The sequence below is a fragment of the Carettochelys insculpta genome, chromosome 9, assembly GCF_033958435.1.
Source record: "Carettochelys insculpta isolate YL-2023 chromosome 9, ASM3395843v1, whole genome shotgun sequence".
Lineage (NCBI taxonomy): Eukaryota > Metazoa > Chordata > Testudines > Carettochelyidae > Carettochelys > Carettochelys insculpta.
Genome location: NC_134145.1, coordinates 18,297,471 through 18,314,111, shown reverse-complemented (window position 1 = coordinate 18,314,111; position 16,641 = coordinate 18,297,471). Strand labels below are relative to the sequence as shown.

Here is a 16,641-nt window from a genome sequence, read left to right as displayed (position 1 = left end):
CTGATTGGCAGGGATGGTGCTGAGGGGCTGAGTTATGGGAGGGGTTCAGGGCTAAGGCAGAGGGCTGGAATGCAGGGTCTGCGGTAAGAAAAGGAATGAGTGGTTCAAGGTGCAGGCTTGAAATGATTACTCCCAGCAGCAGCATGGGGGCAGGGGAGAGGCACTTCTGCCATAGCAGCTCTGTATTGGGGCCTGCAGAGAGAGATGGCACTCTGTACAGCTGCTCTGAGCCCCTGCACATGGTATGTTAAGCAGCTGCACAGCCACCTGGCTGCACAGCTTAGAGCTGTGGCATCCAACACGCTAGGCTCATGTAGTTATTTGGACAGTTGAGTGTGGTTAGTTGGCTTGTACAATAAGTTATATGTTCAGAATAATGTGGCTAGATCACTATAGAACTGGCTGGATACCACCAGCTTAGAGGGAACTTAGGAGCGTAACTACAACAAAAAGATAACATGTTTAGACAATCTGACCTATAGGAAAGGTTAAAAAAAACCTGAGCAAGTTGAGTCTTGAGAAAAGAAGGTTCGGGGGGCAGGGTGCTTGCGGTCTGTCTTCAAATGTGGTAAAGGCTGTTATAAAGAGGACTGTGATCAAATGTTCTCCACTTCCACTAAAATTATAACAAGAACTAATCTGCTTAATCTGCAGCAAGGGAGATTTAGGTAAGATATTAAGAGAAGCTTTCTAGCTATAAGAATAACTTTATAACCATGAGCACTGGAATAAGTTCAAGAGAGGTTGTGCAACCCCCATCACTGGAAGGCTTTCAGAAGAAGTTGGACAAATATGTCAGGAATAGTCCTGATTTGCTTAGTCCTGCCCCAGTGCAGTCAGCTGAACTTCATGGCCTCCCAAGATCCCTTTGAGCCCTATATTTCCCTGATGACTCAGAAGACCAATGATTGTAGTGCTGCTGGGTCAGTCTCTGTTGTGGAACAATGTTGTTATAAATCTTGTGTAAAAACCGTTTTACAAAGTGAAGGTTTGGAAGAGATCTCCCATAAAATACTTTCTTGCTAGCTACAAGTTGAAAGAAAAATACCACCACCACCACCTTTTGCTTTTAGTGACCTCAAAAGTACTTCTTTGGACATTTGTTGAGCTGCTGCTGCTGCTATGCATACATCCATCTAGACAAATATCTGCAGAACATACTAACCTGACCCAATACACTGGGACAGACAAGGTGATACACTAAAAAGTAAGGGGGAGAGAACATTTAAACAAATATTTAACAAAAATGGCACCAGGCTTTTACTTACAGTAAAAGGTAACACCACCAATTTCCACTGATGACCTTGTGCTAGCAATCTTAAGAAATTAAGTGATAGCACGTTAGCTATCTGATAAATCAGTTATGAATATCTGAGGCTGAATAATTATTGGATGAGGCAACTACTTAAGACTACAGTATAGTTTAAACTAAGTCTACCGAAACTCACTTATTTTCCTTCCACTATTGGCTTAATTCAAAAGAAAAGCTGCCCAAGACCAGTTACTAAATTGCCAATCTAATTTCTGATTAACAAAATAAAAAAAACAAAGCCTTCTCCTGCTTTCTGTCTTTCTCACGCAGACATCTCTATTTTTGCAAAAATGTACAAAAATTTGTTTCTGCCAGTGTGGAACAAAGACTTAAGAAAAGGTAAGCAAAGCAAAAGTTGGCCTTGTTGAAGGGCTAGATGATAGGGGCAACATGAAACATTACAGTAAGTCCAGAAAAGTAACAAGAGGGAAATCAATCGGGAATGCTACTCAACAATTCAGAGGTCTATACAAGGAATCTTGGGAATAAAAAGGAAAGAAATCAAAGTATTAGCACATAAGCTAAATGTCTGCTTCTGGTTGTTGGGTTTGTGTGCAAGTGGTGTTGGCGGCCTGTGATGTACAGGTCGTGCCAGATGATCTGATGGTCTCTTCTGGCCTTAGGCTTTGACCCCTGCATAACACAGTCAAATACAACATCACCTAGAAATTTATGCACCATCTCCAACTTCTAGCTGAGCTCCAGCACTACTTCTAGGACAAAAATATCTAGTCTTGATAGAAATACTTCAAGTGATGAAAAATCCTTTATTTTTTGTATAATTAGTGTGGTGGCAAAACAGCTCTTTGATATTTATTCAATGCTATTAACATGTTTTTGCAACATGATTTCATCAGGTTGAACCTCTCTAATCCAGCACCCCTGGGACATGAATGGTGCTGGACTAAAGCAGTTCCTGGATCATGAGATGTCAATATTGTCTCGTAGCATTAACCGCACTTCCAGTACTTACTGGGCTCTTAGAAGACATTCAGGGGTAAATTAGAACTAAATAACAGCACAGAACACTGAAAGCCAGGACTGGTGTCTGGAAACAAATTTTATGGGACAATGGGAAACTTGGCCACACCCATGATAAGTAGTCATCCCGCTAACTAAAATCATGCCAGATTACAGATCTTGTCAGACCAGAAAGGTTCAACCTGTAGTTCCCCTGATGAAGGGGACTGCTCTGTGGGACTGGTGTCTGTAAAAGATTGCTGGTCCCAACATTGGAGGAGGGGAAAAACACAGGTATATACATCATGTCATCCTTACTCATAGCTTAGATAATGAAGTTCTGGAGAATTTTGAAAGGGGATTCCTAACTAAATTATCTGACAGCTGGCCAAGGGAAGGAACAAAAGAGGCTGGCCCTGGAGCAGCTCTGAAGAGTATTTCAACAGGCTCGCTGCAAGACTTGCAAGTCTGTACAGGGTTATAAAAACCACAGAGCTGCAGGAAAAAAATGAGTAAATGGAAGACAATTAGGGATGAAGAACTCACAAATATAGGGGCCAGAACTGCTAGCCTTCAATCTGAATATGGAACAAGAACCCCAGCTACAAAGGCATCCATAATCTCAAACGTCAATGGAGAAGATTTCAGCAACTGATTCTCTAGGATTTTTATGCTGTGTGCATGAGTTGTTTTGTTCCTTTTGTTCCCCAACAAGCCAACTTGGCCTGTAAACTGAACATCTGATCCCTAAGACTAATTTTCCCAAGGTCCATGAGCTTCACCCAGTGTCTAATTTACTTTGGTTGGGTCATGCATGATTTAATCCTTTACTGAGATGTTTAGAACAAAGTTTCATGTCCTGCATTCTTACACAGTGAATGAGTTTGGAACGCAACATGGAAAACGAAGCACAAACACAATTGATTTTTAAAAGAGGTATGAAGTCAAAATGGCTCAAAGAGCCAATCTCATTAGAGACACGATTGTTTTGTGTAATTTCTTAAGTAGGGGCAGAAAGTAGAAACAATTTTTGGATGTTAGCAGGGAAATACATCAACTTCAATTATTTGCTGTTGTGGAAAAATGTTTGGATTGAAAGTAGTAAAATGAGGGTATTTGCTTCAACCTGACAATTTTATTATGTCTTCCTCAGAATCTGTTTTGTATGTTCCCTTGCCAAACTGTATCTGATATCTTTCCTTAATGCTCTGTTGGATTTAGGAATGCTAATCACATCCTATCTGATGACAGGTTAGACGGCAAACACATCTAGGGGATCTCGTATATTACGTAGGCTGTTATGTATCCTATAGATCCACACTAACACCTTCCCTGCAGCTTAGTGCTATAGTAACTCTGGCGGCATCATCATCATCAACCATGGGTTCAGCGCCCATTGGCGTCAGATGCCTCCCTCACTATTTCATTCCATCTTTCCCTGTCCAGTGAGAAGTGGCTCAGTTTCAGTACACTAGCTCCGCACCAATCTATCATCTGTCCATTCTCTGTGGGGTTTGCCTCTCCCATTCGAACTTTTTTATACAACAGTGAGACTTCCTGACCCTTCTCACAAACAGACTGATATAAGTTGTTGCATGCAAAATTACTAAATGCTACTTCTGTAATATGCATCAAAGGGGACGCCCATGTCAGTGATTTCAGCAGCGAAGTCTTGGAAAATCCTACTGACGAGCTTGAGTGCCTTTTCATATGGTCCTGCTTATTTAACAGCAACTCATACGGAATACATTTACACAATGGAGGGAAAAGCACAAAGAACTCCTTCAGCGTTTGAGGGTTCTGCATTTAATTAAGAATCTTAACTGAACTGCATGGTCCACAGATCTCCCTGCTTTTACCCAGCTGTGGCAGAAGAATCAACAGCAGTCCATAAATGAGTCCATGTCAGTCTCAAACCTTGGCTGGGCAATCACTATCCACAGGAACAGCAGAGACAAGGTGCCATCCCCCTTTGTCAAGGCTCCTGGGGCACCAGAATATAAGAGTGATAAACTAGCACTCATCTACAATTCAATCCTTAATCCTCTCCTCTAGCTAATTTTCCCCCTAGCTGTGCAAAAGTAAGGGAAGGGAGTGGAGGTCTTGAGGGAGACAGCAAGAAGCTGTGCGTTAGCCAGGTTACGTGTAATTTGATGGTGAGGCCAGAGAAGCAGAGGCTGAATGGATGGAGACAAATTCAAACATGCAGCTATATGTATCTCATGGAACTGGAAGGGACCTTGAGAGGTCATCGAGTCCAGCTTCCTACACTCACAGCAAGACATATGATCAGCTCTGACATAGTTTTTCTTTATTTTATAATTTTTTTTTTACTCTAACTTGCCCTAGACCCTTGAAAGGCCTCCTGAAAAATTGAGCTCACAACCCTGGGTTTACAAGACCAATGCTTTAACTGCTTAGCTACCTCGCTGGCATGAAGAGGCAGATTTGTGAATGGTCAGGATAGAAATGGTAGTTGAAGTCACACGATCAGAATAAATTACCTAAAATAAGATGCCAGCAGGAGCAGGGAACCTTTTGTGGGTTGGGTGCGGCTGACCCAGAGAAAAATGAGTTGGTGTCCACACAAGTGAGAAGCAAACAAAACGTCGTTGTTGTGGTCACAGACTGAAAAACATACAAAAGACTCTCCCCCTCATTTCTCTGGATCAGTCAAAAATAAGGGGCCTGTTAGGAAGCGGGGTGTGGGTTCTGGGCAGGAGGCAGGGCTGAGGAGCAGGCCGGGGTAGGGGACCTGGATAAGAGGGGGTGCAGAAATGGGCTGCTGGTGGAGGGTTTGAGCAGGAGGATGGCACAGGAGTGGGCTGGGGCGAGGGATCAGACTCTAGGTGGCAGGTCTGAACAGGAGGGGTGCAGGAGCAGGCTGCAGGTGTCAGGGTCCGGACTGGAAGGGGATGCAGGAGCAGGCTGCAGGTATGGAGTCTGGCCAATGGGATGTACTTTTCTGGTGCTCCTCCCCAGGGGCACACCTGGGTCCATGTTCCCCTCAGCTCCCAAGAACCACCCTCTATTGCTCTGATTGGCTGCAATTCTGGCCAATCAGAGCAGTGGGAAAAAAGCCTCTCCAGGCAGTGTTTCTCAGGGCGGTTATTTCCCCAGCTGGTAGAGCGGGAGTAAGATCTGGTCCCTGTTTGCCTGACTCTTGTACATAAAGCTTGGGGCTGTCCAGATGCTGGACAGGGAAGCCCCAAGCCTCAGGTGTCAGATCCAGACTAGTCATCGGCTGGATCCGGACCATGGGCCAGCCCTACTCCTGCTGTAGAGGAAAAGGAAGAGAGGGTCTAGGAGATGAATTTGTGGGTAACTCAGGAACAGGAGGACACTGTCAGAAAAGCCATACCTTTCACCTCCCTGTATGAATTAAAAATACAAAACTCCTCCCTCAGACTTCACTCTCCCCCAATTTAAGGAAAAAGACAAAACATGACCATCTAAATCCACACGAGAAGCTGCAAAGGAAGGAAGAATGATGGAGTAAAATATTTTTAGCTTTAAACAGGAAGTGACCAGATAGTGCAATACGGAGGGTTCATACATATACATGCAAATTAGATGGATTCAGTAAAAGGAGGCACTATGTGAACTCAAGGGATGGGAGTATCAGAGGGGCAGCCGTGTTAGTCTGTATCCGCAAAAACAACGAGAAGTCCTGTGGCACCTTATAGACTAACAGATATTTTGGAGCATAAGCTTTCATGGGCCAAGATCTGATGAAGTGCGTATTTGCCCAAGAAAGCTTATGCTCCAAAATATCTGTTAGACTATAAGGTGTCTTGGCACTTCTCTCTGCTTTTCGAAGGGATGGAGGAGGTGAACTATGAGAGGACGGTGTCACAAAAGATAAAGAGGACAAGTTGCCATGAATAATGCTGTGGTCAACAGCGTCAAAAGCAGTAGAGGTGTCAAGGAGTATTATAAGTGGCATGGGGGACCAGAAGCCCGACTCTAAGGGATCCATGACAGAGCTGGGACAGACGAATCTGAGGCAGCTATTATAAACTTTTTGGTCCAGGTGTTTTTGAGTTAAGAGAGAAAAAAGCAGAGAGACTAAGCAACAGTTATGGAGGAAGGAAGGTTTCAAGTTTGACCTGTTGAGGATGACAAAAGTGGGGAGAGGGTAATAAAGAGTAAGTCCAAAGTTCAGCTACTATATCCTCTTCACTCTTCTTTCAATTTGCTTGCATCAAGCTATCAAAGTCTTGGGCTGACATATCTTAAATCTAACAAAACATCACTCAGAACTGTCTCATTATGCAACTTTGACTTTGGATTCTAGATTTATATTCTCTGCACTATCAGGAACCGTCATGTCTGACGATCTTGAGTGGGTGTGCTACTCTCTCACTACAAATCCATCTACTCTCTACAGAATATTGTCTGTGTCACATGCAACTCAAATCATCCATTTGAAGAAACTTTTCTTCTAACCTTACCTCTCAGTTTGATGGCTGTAATATTAAATTTTTTCTTAATGCACATCTCAGTTCCAATTCTAATGCTCTTAACAAGGAAGTCACTGACACTATACCCCACAATTATGCTGATGTATATTTACTCATTTCAACATAGAAAATGTTATATTCCACTAGTAGTAAAACTGAGTGAGAATTTAATAAGAAGATGATAATCCCAGAGATGACTGAACCTCGTGATATTCTGAACAAAAGCAGCTCTCAGCAATGTTTGTAGCTTTCACCATTGGTTCAAATGGACTCAGACATTCTGTGATCAGAATGACACACACAATGACATTCCTGGAATAGATTACTTTTAAGATATAAGTAATTCTGGATTTTGAGGACATAAAATGTCCAAAATTTAAACTTAAATTCACTCTTGGTGGTGCACAAAGACATCTGTATTAATTGCTGGTCTTTAAAGCCAACACCTATAGTTTTTCCCTTCTGTGTTTTAGATATCATTCTTTACAAGGTGTTCTTTTTATTTATTTAAAATTGGATGTCCTTCCAGAAAGTTACCAGCTGACCAAAAAAAAAAAAAACCCACAACCTAAAAATCCATAATTTTACAATAAAATGTAAACAAATTAAGTTCATCTCTCTCTCTCTCACACACACACACACCATTGTGTGTGTGTGTATGTCTGTGTGTGTGTGTGTGTGTGTGTGTGTGTGAGAGAGAGAGAGAGATGAACTTAATTTGTTTACATTTTATTGAATTTGTTCAAGATGCTCGGTTGGATGCACTGCTCTTACTCATAAAACTCCTGTTATATTACTTGTGATTCATTTGGACTAAAAGGCCAAGTTCTTAATAAAACAAAAGTGCTCAATTATTCTTCTGTCCACTTCAAATATGAAGCTGTTAACCACAGTAATTATACTCTATTGGGGCCTTATTTTTCTTCTGTGACAATTAACTACTCATCAGACTACTTACAATGTTTGGACATTTATTTACATCTACTTAGAATTAATGTGTGCATCTGTGACTGGCGTTTAAACTAGTGCCTTTTTTTTTCTCCTCAAGTAAAAAAGAGCAAGTGAAGGCTTCAACAAAGAAGATCCAATTCAGTTTCTGAATTTCCCAAGCCCTATGACTTTTATATCGTGTGCAGACCACCCAGAAATGGTAGTGAAAAATATTATTCTTCAACTTAAATTAAAGCCAGTGAGCCCGCCTTTACCAAAGTCAAGAAGATTTAAGGCCTAAAACTTCAACTTACCATAACAATTGCCCCAGTTTGGGCATTTTGCATACAAGCACACACATTTGTGCATGCTCATACAGAAACAAAGTTCTTTACAATGGACTACACAATAAGCCACATTCTTTCCAATGCCAGATATACTATGGCAGGAGTGAGCAAACTTTTTACGCTGGGCCCCCCTTTTCATCCCTGCAATTAGCAGGGCCCCCCAGATGGCCCTGGAAGTGATGCACGTGCTTACTTGGTGGTGAAGGCCGGGGAGGTGTGCATGTGGGGGGAGAAATGGAAAAGATTAGAAGGAACATTGGTCTGGGGCAAGATTTTAAAAGTCTCCATGAAACACACAAGCCCAATACTGGGAAGCCTGGTTAAAGGGGCTCCTTTCCTCCCCTCTGTGCACGCAAACCCTCCTTGTCCCCACCCTGCCCAGCTCAATGCTGTGCTGTGGGGGGCTCCCTAGAATAGTAGCAGCAGTACAGATGGGGCGGAAGTAGTTCCGCTGGTGCACCACTGATTACCTGAATGCAGCCAGGTGGCCCAGGGGGAGGGGGCAGAGGAGGCAGCCCCATTGCCCAGCAAATGGCAGCATAAAGACAGGCGTGGGACTTGCAGGGAGGGCTGCATGCCAGGCTTCGTCCGTGTGTGGAGCAGGAGCAGGGTCAGGTGCTGGACTGGAGGGAGGTGGCAGTGGCACACATGGTCCCTGGCACACAGGGGTAGTCATCCATTGCGAGTAAGACCAGCCGGGGCATGGGCCTTGCCTACACTCCGTCTTGCAGCAGTGGCTTTGTCACCTGTTAGTGACACGGAGGCTGCAGGGCGTGGGACTTTGCTGCTCCGCTCCATAATAAATTTCACATGCCCCCTGCCAGGGGACACGTCTCCCACTTTGCGTATCCCTTTACCGTGGCAAAGATTTTTCAAGGCAGCTGATTATTTTGGGGTGCCCCAAATATCTTGTGACGCACTCCTGGAGAGGGTGCTCGAGCAGTTTCTGAAGAAACACTCTCTCTTCAGGGGGTCTCAATTTGGGCATCCAAAAACTACGACCACCAAAGTCACTACCTACTTTTCAAAATCTTGGCCTGTAAGTAATTTTTCTAATTTTTCCTTCATTCGTGGTAGCTGAAACAACGCATGCCAGTTGCTCAGAATTCTGAAAAACTGTCTCCCTCCTGCAATCATTGGCGCGCGCATACATTCTCTCTCTCATATATAATCTTCCACAGGCACAGCTTCCAAAAGACAAAGTGACCAAAACATCATATTTTTGTAAAGTCATTTCGATTTATGCTAGGTTATGTAGTCCCTCCTTCCCCTATATTGGTTCTATTCCTTTTTTGCTACTGTTCATATTATTTTATGCAACACAAATTCGACTGTCTTTAAACTGGAAGACTACATAACATTTTTTTTCCTCTCCTTTGCTCTCTCTCCCCAGAGTTAAACAAAAGCTCCTTTCTACCTGGCCCCATCTTTAGTGCCCTATCATATTAATTGTTCATTTGGTCATTTTCATGGTCACAACATTTTAAAAATAGTAAATTTCATGATTTCAGGGTGTGGTAATTTTAGGGGTCCTGACCCCCAAAAAGGAGGGTTTTTTGGGGGGTGAGGAGGGATGTTGCAAACTTACTTGTAGGGTAGGTTGCAGTACTGATACTCTTACCTCTGCACTGTTGCAGGTGGTGGAGCTGCCTTCAAAGCAGGGCAGCTGTGGAGAGCAGCAGTTGCAGGCTGGGAGCCCAGTTCTGAAGGCAGGTACTGCCAGCAGCAGCACAGGAGCAAAGTTAGCATAGTATGGTATCACCACCCTCATCTCTGTGCCTCTGCCTGCAGAGCTAGACCCTCAGTCTGCAGCTGCCATTCTCTGGCTGCCTAGCTCTGAAGAGCAGCAGTACAGAAGCAAGGGTGACACAACAGGGCATTGCCACCTTCTGCACTGCTGTGGCAGTGTGCTGCCTTCAGAGCCAGGTGTCTGGCCAACACCACTGCTCTCCAGCTGCCCAGCACTGGCGGCAGCACAGAAGTACTGGTTGCAATACCACAACGTCCCCTTAAATAACTGTGAAACCTTCCTGCAACTTCCTTTTAGACCACGAACCCCTATGGGAGAAACTGGGGTCTCCCTTGTGAAATCTATGTACTTTATGGTAAACACACACAAAAGACCAGATTTCCTACTCCATGGCTGTGAATTGGGTAGGGCCCTACCCATCTTGTTTACTTCACAACCTTCATAGCAGAACTTGTTTGGGGCTTGGTTTTCACTACAGAACAAACCTCTCTAATCTAGAAATCTCTCGCCTGGCAAACTCCATAGTTCAGCATGATTTTAGTTATCTGGATGACCACTTCTCATGGGTGTAGCCAAGTTTTCCCACGGTCTCATAAGATTTATTTACATCCACCAGTCCCGGCTCTCAGTGTTCCTTGCTGATATTTAGCTGTAATTTACCTCTAAAGGTGTTCTAAGAGCCCAGTAAGCAGCAGAAGTGCTAGAAAATACTGACCTCCCATAATCCAGCAAATTCTCTTGTCTCGCACTGGTCAGGTTCCAAGGGCGTTGGACAAGAGAGGTTCAACCTGTACAATGTCTCCTGAGTTCAAAATGTAATTGAGAGAGCAATTGTGCATGTGTATATAGCACTGATATGAGACTGGGGTGTCACTGGGGACAGCTCCCTAAAACCTCTGATCAAGAGGAGTCACAAGAATTCTCAAAAAGTGGTAACATTAGAATGCTCTGTTCGGAACGGAATAGAGAATAATAATGAAACTAACAGAAGGCCTTTATATTAAATTGATAGCCCATTCCCCATGCTCTGGGCCCTATTTTGACTGCCTCAGCTCAAACAAACCAGAAACAGAAGAATTCCAGAGACAGCTAAGGCAAATTCTTCACAGTATGAAAAAATCTTCCATGCAATTTAAAGAGGCTAAAAACTACAAGGTGACTTAGATGACAGAACAGAGCTACACAGGGCAAATAAAAATTAGAACAGAGAAGGCCCTCCTATTACACTTAGCCCTTCTCTCTCATGTTACAAGTACAAAGATACTGGCTTCCCCACTGAATTGAAAAGCAGCACATGTACACGCACATTTAATGCATGGAATGGGCTACCACAGAATATTGAGGCAAACTGCTTAGCAGGATACATTAAACAGATATTCATACAAACAACATCACCTACAATTCCAGGTGCAATCCAACTTTTAAATGGTACTGTAAACAGTTTCTCCCACAGGGCACATAGTATGGCATAATATATCTTGCCGGGGTTTATGCACCATCTTCCGTAGCATCTAGTATTGGTAACTGTCAGAGACAGGATAGTTGAACAGACTTTCCCATGGCAAATTTCTATAAACAGTATTATCACACCAATCAGTCTAATTTCACCAGCTTGTATGAACTCACAACAAAAACCAAAAGATTAAAAAGTATAAATTTCCTTTTTACCAATCTTTCAAGTTTTCATAAACTAAGGTGAGGCTACTGACACTTGGGGTGTTTTTTAATATATGATTTATTTTATCCAATAGTCTGCTTTTCATCTTCCAAATAGTACCAAAAATTGTAATTTTTTTGTATATTATTCCATTTTCCACATATGAACTCAATTCAACCATTTCCAAATTACTGTATTTCCTTTGAACTAGAGGAGGCCTGAGTACCAATTTCAAATCCCAACTTACCCAAAGTTTGAGTGTACTATATCTGAATACAGGGTTTAATTCAAACCCACGTCTATTTTTACTTTTTGCCCTTGAAAGCAATTTGTGTCGATAATTTTTTCAATTTAGTTAATGTTACTTGGAGACTCAATTTACTTACTGGTAGACTCAATTTAAACGCATAAGCTGATGCAAAGTTGTAAAGTGCTCTTGAAAGAATACAACTGTCCAGCCACCAAATTAAAATTTACTTGCATGTTTTGAGTGCAATTCATTTTTCCCCAGGGGAAACTCTATTCTGAGGCAGTTTTATTTTTACTGAAAGTTAACAGAGGTCCGATGAAGTCTAAGGAGGTCAAGTTACTTTCATAAGGTCACATTAGTGAGTTATTGGATTAAGTGGGAATCAAAAGTCCCCCTTTTTTTTGTTCCAGGCCTTAGATCAGCTACATAAAAGGTTTCCCACTTGAATCAAAATTGATCACATTTCACATAAGATGGAGTTATGAGAATAAGCAAACAAACAAAATTAGAACTTTAGGTTTGTATTTTTAATTCAGTGTTTATATTGATCCTTTAGCCTTTATATTTACTCAAACAACTTCTTTTCATGCACTGAAGAATACTAAAATAGAAATAATGGGGGTGGGGAGTACCCGACACTTACCTAACATTAAACTCAAGATTTTTTTTTAAATGAAAATACATGTTGAATTTTCAAATCTATTATTTTTAGATGCACAGCCAAAAGTTTGAGTGATGCAAAATGGATGTAATAAACTAATCAAATCTGCACATAAATTAAACAAACTACAGATGAGATTAAATTTGAAAGCTCACACACATAAAACTCCGCATATATAATGCCAATGTGTCAAGGACCACTAAACATGCATCTAAAGTGAAGATTATTTAAAGGGCATAGTCAACTTGAAATCTAATCTTTTTTTTTTTTAATTTATTTAAGAGAAGCAATGTTAATACTATACCAGTCTCCAATTCTTGTATACACTAAACATATTTTTCTCTCTCTCATTGCTTAAAGACCCATAAAACAAAAGAAAAACTGCCTTACTATTCATGGGAAAGTGAAGCTACAAAATGGATACAAAACAAACAGCTTTTAGCTACTGTTCATTCTAATTTCATGAGTAAGAATATTCAATAAAATAAATTCAGATAAAAGGGGAATATATGAGTTGACCGTGCTGCTTTAAAAAACAAAACACTTTCACCCAATGGGTAGGCAGGGATTTTGATACATTTAATTTTTTCCCTTACCTGTTGAACTTCACTTTCTCCATTTGAGATTTTTTCAGTGTACACAAAGGAGTTGAATATCCGCTGTAATAAAATCAGAAATGGTGCATAAGGAACATTTGGCACAACACTGATTTAAAGCAATATTGAAGAGGAAAACCAGTCAGAAGAATTATGTTAGGAAAGGACAGATTTCATATTGCAGGTTGAACCAAACTTGTCCAGCACCCTTGGGACCTAACCGATGCCAACAAGAAAATTTGCCAAACCACAGGAGATCAATATTATCTAGCAGCATTACCAACACTTCCACTGGTTACTGGTCTCTTAGAAGACATTTAGGGGTAAATTACGACTAAATAACAGCACAGAACACAGAGTCAGGACTGGGGGATGTAAACAAATTTTATGGGACCACAGGAAGCATGGCCACACCCATGACAAGTGGTCATATGGCTAATTAAAATCATGCTGGATTATGGACGTTGCTGGACCAGAGAGTGCCAGACTAGAGAGGTTCAACCTTTATGAGCCATGTTAAAAAGCTTTAAAAACTATCAACTTTAGATAAAGGTAATCATGTTTATGGAAGCAAAACACATGCTGCTATAAATAAAAAAGCAGATGTTGACCTTTTGAAAAAGAAAAATACAGGATGTTATTTGCAGAGCTTCACATATTTTATCCAGTTGGTATAATTTAAAATAACTGTGCCTCATATTTAAAATCTGTCACCTCTCAATACCGTAATTGTTTACAGATACTAAAAATTTAACATAATAAAGTGCTTTCTAAAGTTATTCTTTTCATATTCACTGAGTTTTTAATTAAGTTCTGATCCTCCAGTTGTTGGGTTGTACCTATATGCAAAAGCCTTTAAGCTAGAGACTATAAAGCGGGTGTCCATCTTTGGATGATGCAAGGATCTAATTTTGCACACTAAGACAACCTTCCATCTGCTTATTAGAAGGTGAGAGTGATATTCAATATCCCCATAGCAGAAGACACTGGTTTAAGAGCACTTGTTATCCCTCTCTAAGGTTCAAGAGTAGAAGAGCAAAGAAATTTGAGAATTCTTTGAAGTTGGGGGAGGGTTAACAAGCTTATGTACAAGGGGGCTCCAGGGGGCATGGTGTACTTAAATTTTGAGAAAGCTTTTGACAAGGTACCCCACCAAAGGGTCTAAAGCAAAGTAAGCTGTCATTGGATAAGAAGAAGGGGCCTCTCACGGATTTGTACCTGGTTAAAAGTAAGAAACAATGGGTAGGAACAAATAGTTTTCAGAATGGAGAGAGGTAAATAGTGGTGTCCCCAGAGAAGTGACAAAAATTTGCGGCTGATACTAAACTGCTCAAGAGAGTTAAATCCCAAACAGACTATGAAGAGCTACAAAAAGGAACTCGCAAAACTGGGTGACTGGACAACAAAAGAGGAGATGAACATCAATGTTGAGAAATGCAAAGTAATGCACATTTGAAAACATAATCCCAACCATTCAGGTAAAATGATGAGGTCTAAATTAGCTCTTAGCACTCAAGAAATAGATCTTGGAGCCACTGTGGATAGTTCTCTGAAAACTTCCACTCAACGTGTAGCAGCAGTCAAAAAAGGGAACAGAACACCGGGAATCACTGGGAAAAGGATATATAGTAAGACAGAATATTGTACAGTAAACCCTGGAGAAGTGTGATTTTGATTTGCACTTAAATTGCATTAACATGAGAAGTGCAAATTGAAACTGCCCTACCCGCACCTCCAGGCCCCAGCTGGGAGAGCCTGGAAGGTGCACAACTGCTTGCGGCACGATTTCTCCCAGCTGGGAGAAACCACGGCGCAAGCAGCAGCATCACCCCAGCTGGAAGAAGCCGGGGGCCGCATGGCTGCCTCCTCCTCCCCACCCCGCCCACTCAACCAACTCCCCCCCGCCACAATTTACGCGGAGGTTGCCCAGGATGCAACCACCACACGTTAACTGAGGGATTACTGTATTGCTTCTTCATAAATCAATGGTATGCTCGCCCCTTGAATTCCAAATGCAGATTTCGTCATTCCATCTCAAAAAAGATATACAATAAAAGCTGTGTTGCCCGGCACTTAGGTAAATGGCAAGTTCGGTTAACCAGCACTAGATGGTTGCAGTGGTGCTGGCATGATAGCACGGCCAGCTGCCCAGCTGAGACCGGTGGTCCCAGCTCAACTAACTAGCACATTTGACTGTCCAGACGCTCCTGTTCCCCAGGGATGCTAGATAATCAAGCTTGTACTGGACTGGACTTAGAAAAGGTTCCGAAAAGGGCAACCAAAATGATTAGGAGTATGGCCAAACCAGTTAGTCAACATTTTAATGGAATGGGGCATTCTGTCAATGACCTCAAGGTATGTGTGTTACTGAAGAGAAATTATCGCACCGTTTTAGAGAGAGAAGTGGACGAGCTGACTTTTATATTCAAATTCGGCACATTAACACATGGTTTAAATCGTGATGGGAACTTTCTGAGTCACTATAGGGGCTCGTCTGCATACTTGGCTCAGTCTAATTCTTGATCTTCCCCCACACCCCTCCACTCTCTAATTTGCTCACCTTGATTATCTTTTTCTGATTTGTCCTCCTTGCTTACTGTTTTTGTTTCTCTGTGTCTTAAATATTGAGCCTGTTCTGGTCTGGCTATGGTCTGAAGAAGTGGGTCTGTCCCACGAAAGCTCACCTAATAAATTATTTTGCTAGTCTTTAAAGTGCTACTTGACTGCTTTTTGTTTTGATAGTGTATAGACTAGCACGGCTTACTCTCTGTTACCTCTGATGAAACGCAAGTTAATACATTTAAGCTACATATATACCAAACCAAGAAAGTCAACCGCAGCTATGAGAACAACAAGAAGTCCTGTGGCACATTACAAGGTGCCACAGGACTTCTTGCTGTACTCAGAGATACAGACTAACATGGCTACCTCTCTGATACTTGTCAACCTCAGCTATGCAATTTTAGCTAAGTCAACTGTGTAGCTAAAATTGACGTATCTGCGCTCGGCTAACTTTCTTGTATATACGAGGGAAGGTCAATAGGAGAGGTTCTCCTTTTGACCTCCCTTACTCTTCACATCTTCAAGGAGTACAGCAGTATATTGGGACCCAAGAGCTCGATTTCGTGCATCCAGATTAGACATGCAAAATCGAATCACAGAGCAAGTTAATCTTCCATGGCAGCGTACGGAAGCCCTTAGTGGCCCAGGGGTGTCCCTTTCCCACTTGAATGTAGTTACGGAAATGGATATTAGTTTTAATCAGGAAAATAATTCAATTAATGGTCCAGTCCTTTTCCCACCCCTTACCTTGTTCTATTAAGCACAAATTCTTTGATAGATTAGATTTATCATGTGCTGGGGAATAGGAAAATTTTAAAATTAATTAAAATATTTGCAATTCATTGCTTGCATATAGCATCTTTCACCCAGATACCTCAAGGTGCTTTGCAGCGAAAAAGAAGCCAACCACAGGTACAATTTGTTGTTGCAGAAACACCATGGGAAAAATCCATTTGAAATGGAAAGGGAGTGAACTGTTGATAAAATAAATATTATCTCTAACCTTTAAGAAGACTAAATACTGTACTTCAAAAAGAATTAAAAAACCCCACCCAGTTGGCCCTCTGAATGTTAATATGAAGCTAAGTTTAAAAAATAAAGGCTGTAAGAAACTATTACGGTGGGGGGGGTTCTTTATATATATATTACAGTG

The 16,641-nt window shown here is 41.7% G+C and overlaps 1 protein-coding gene across 1 annotated transcript in view; it reads right to left on the bottom strand.

Annotated features, from left to right (window-relative positions):
- Positions 1-16,641, bottom strand: part of CACHD1 (cache domain containing 1) — a 199,094-nt gene that overhangs the window by 104,122 nt on the left and 78,331 nt on the right. Inside the window, exon 2 of the mRNA XM_075002823.1 lies at positions 12,927-12,989. Coding sequence (XP_074858924.1) covers positions 12,927-12,989 — 63 coding nt within the window. The remainder of the gene's footprint in view (positions 1-12,926; positions 12,990-16,641) is intronic.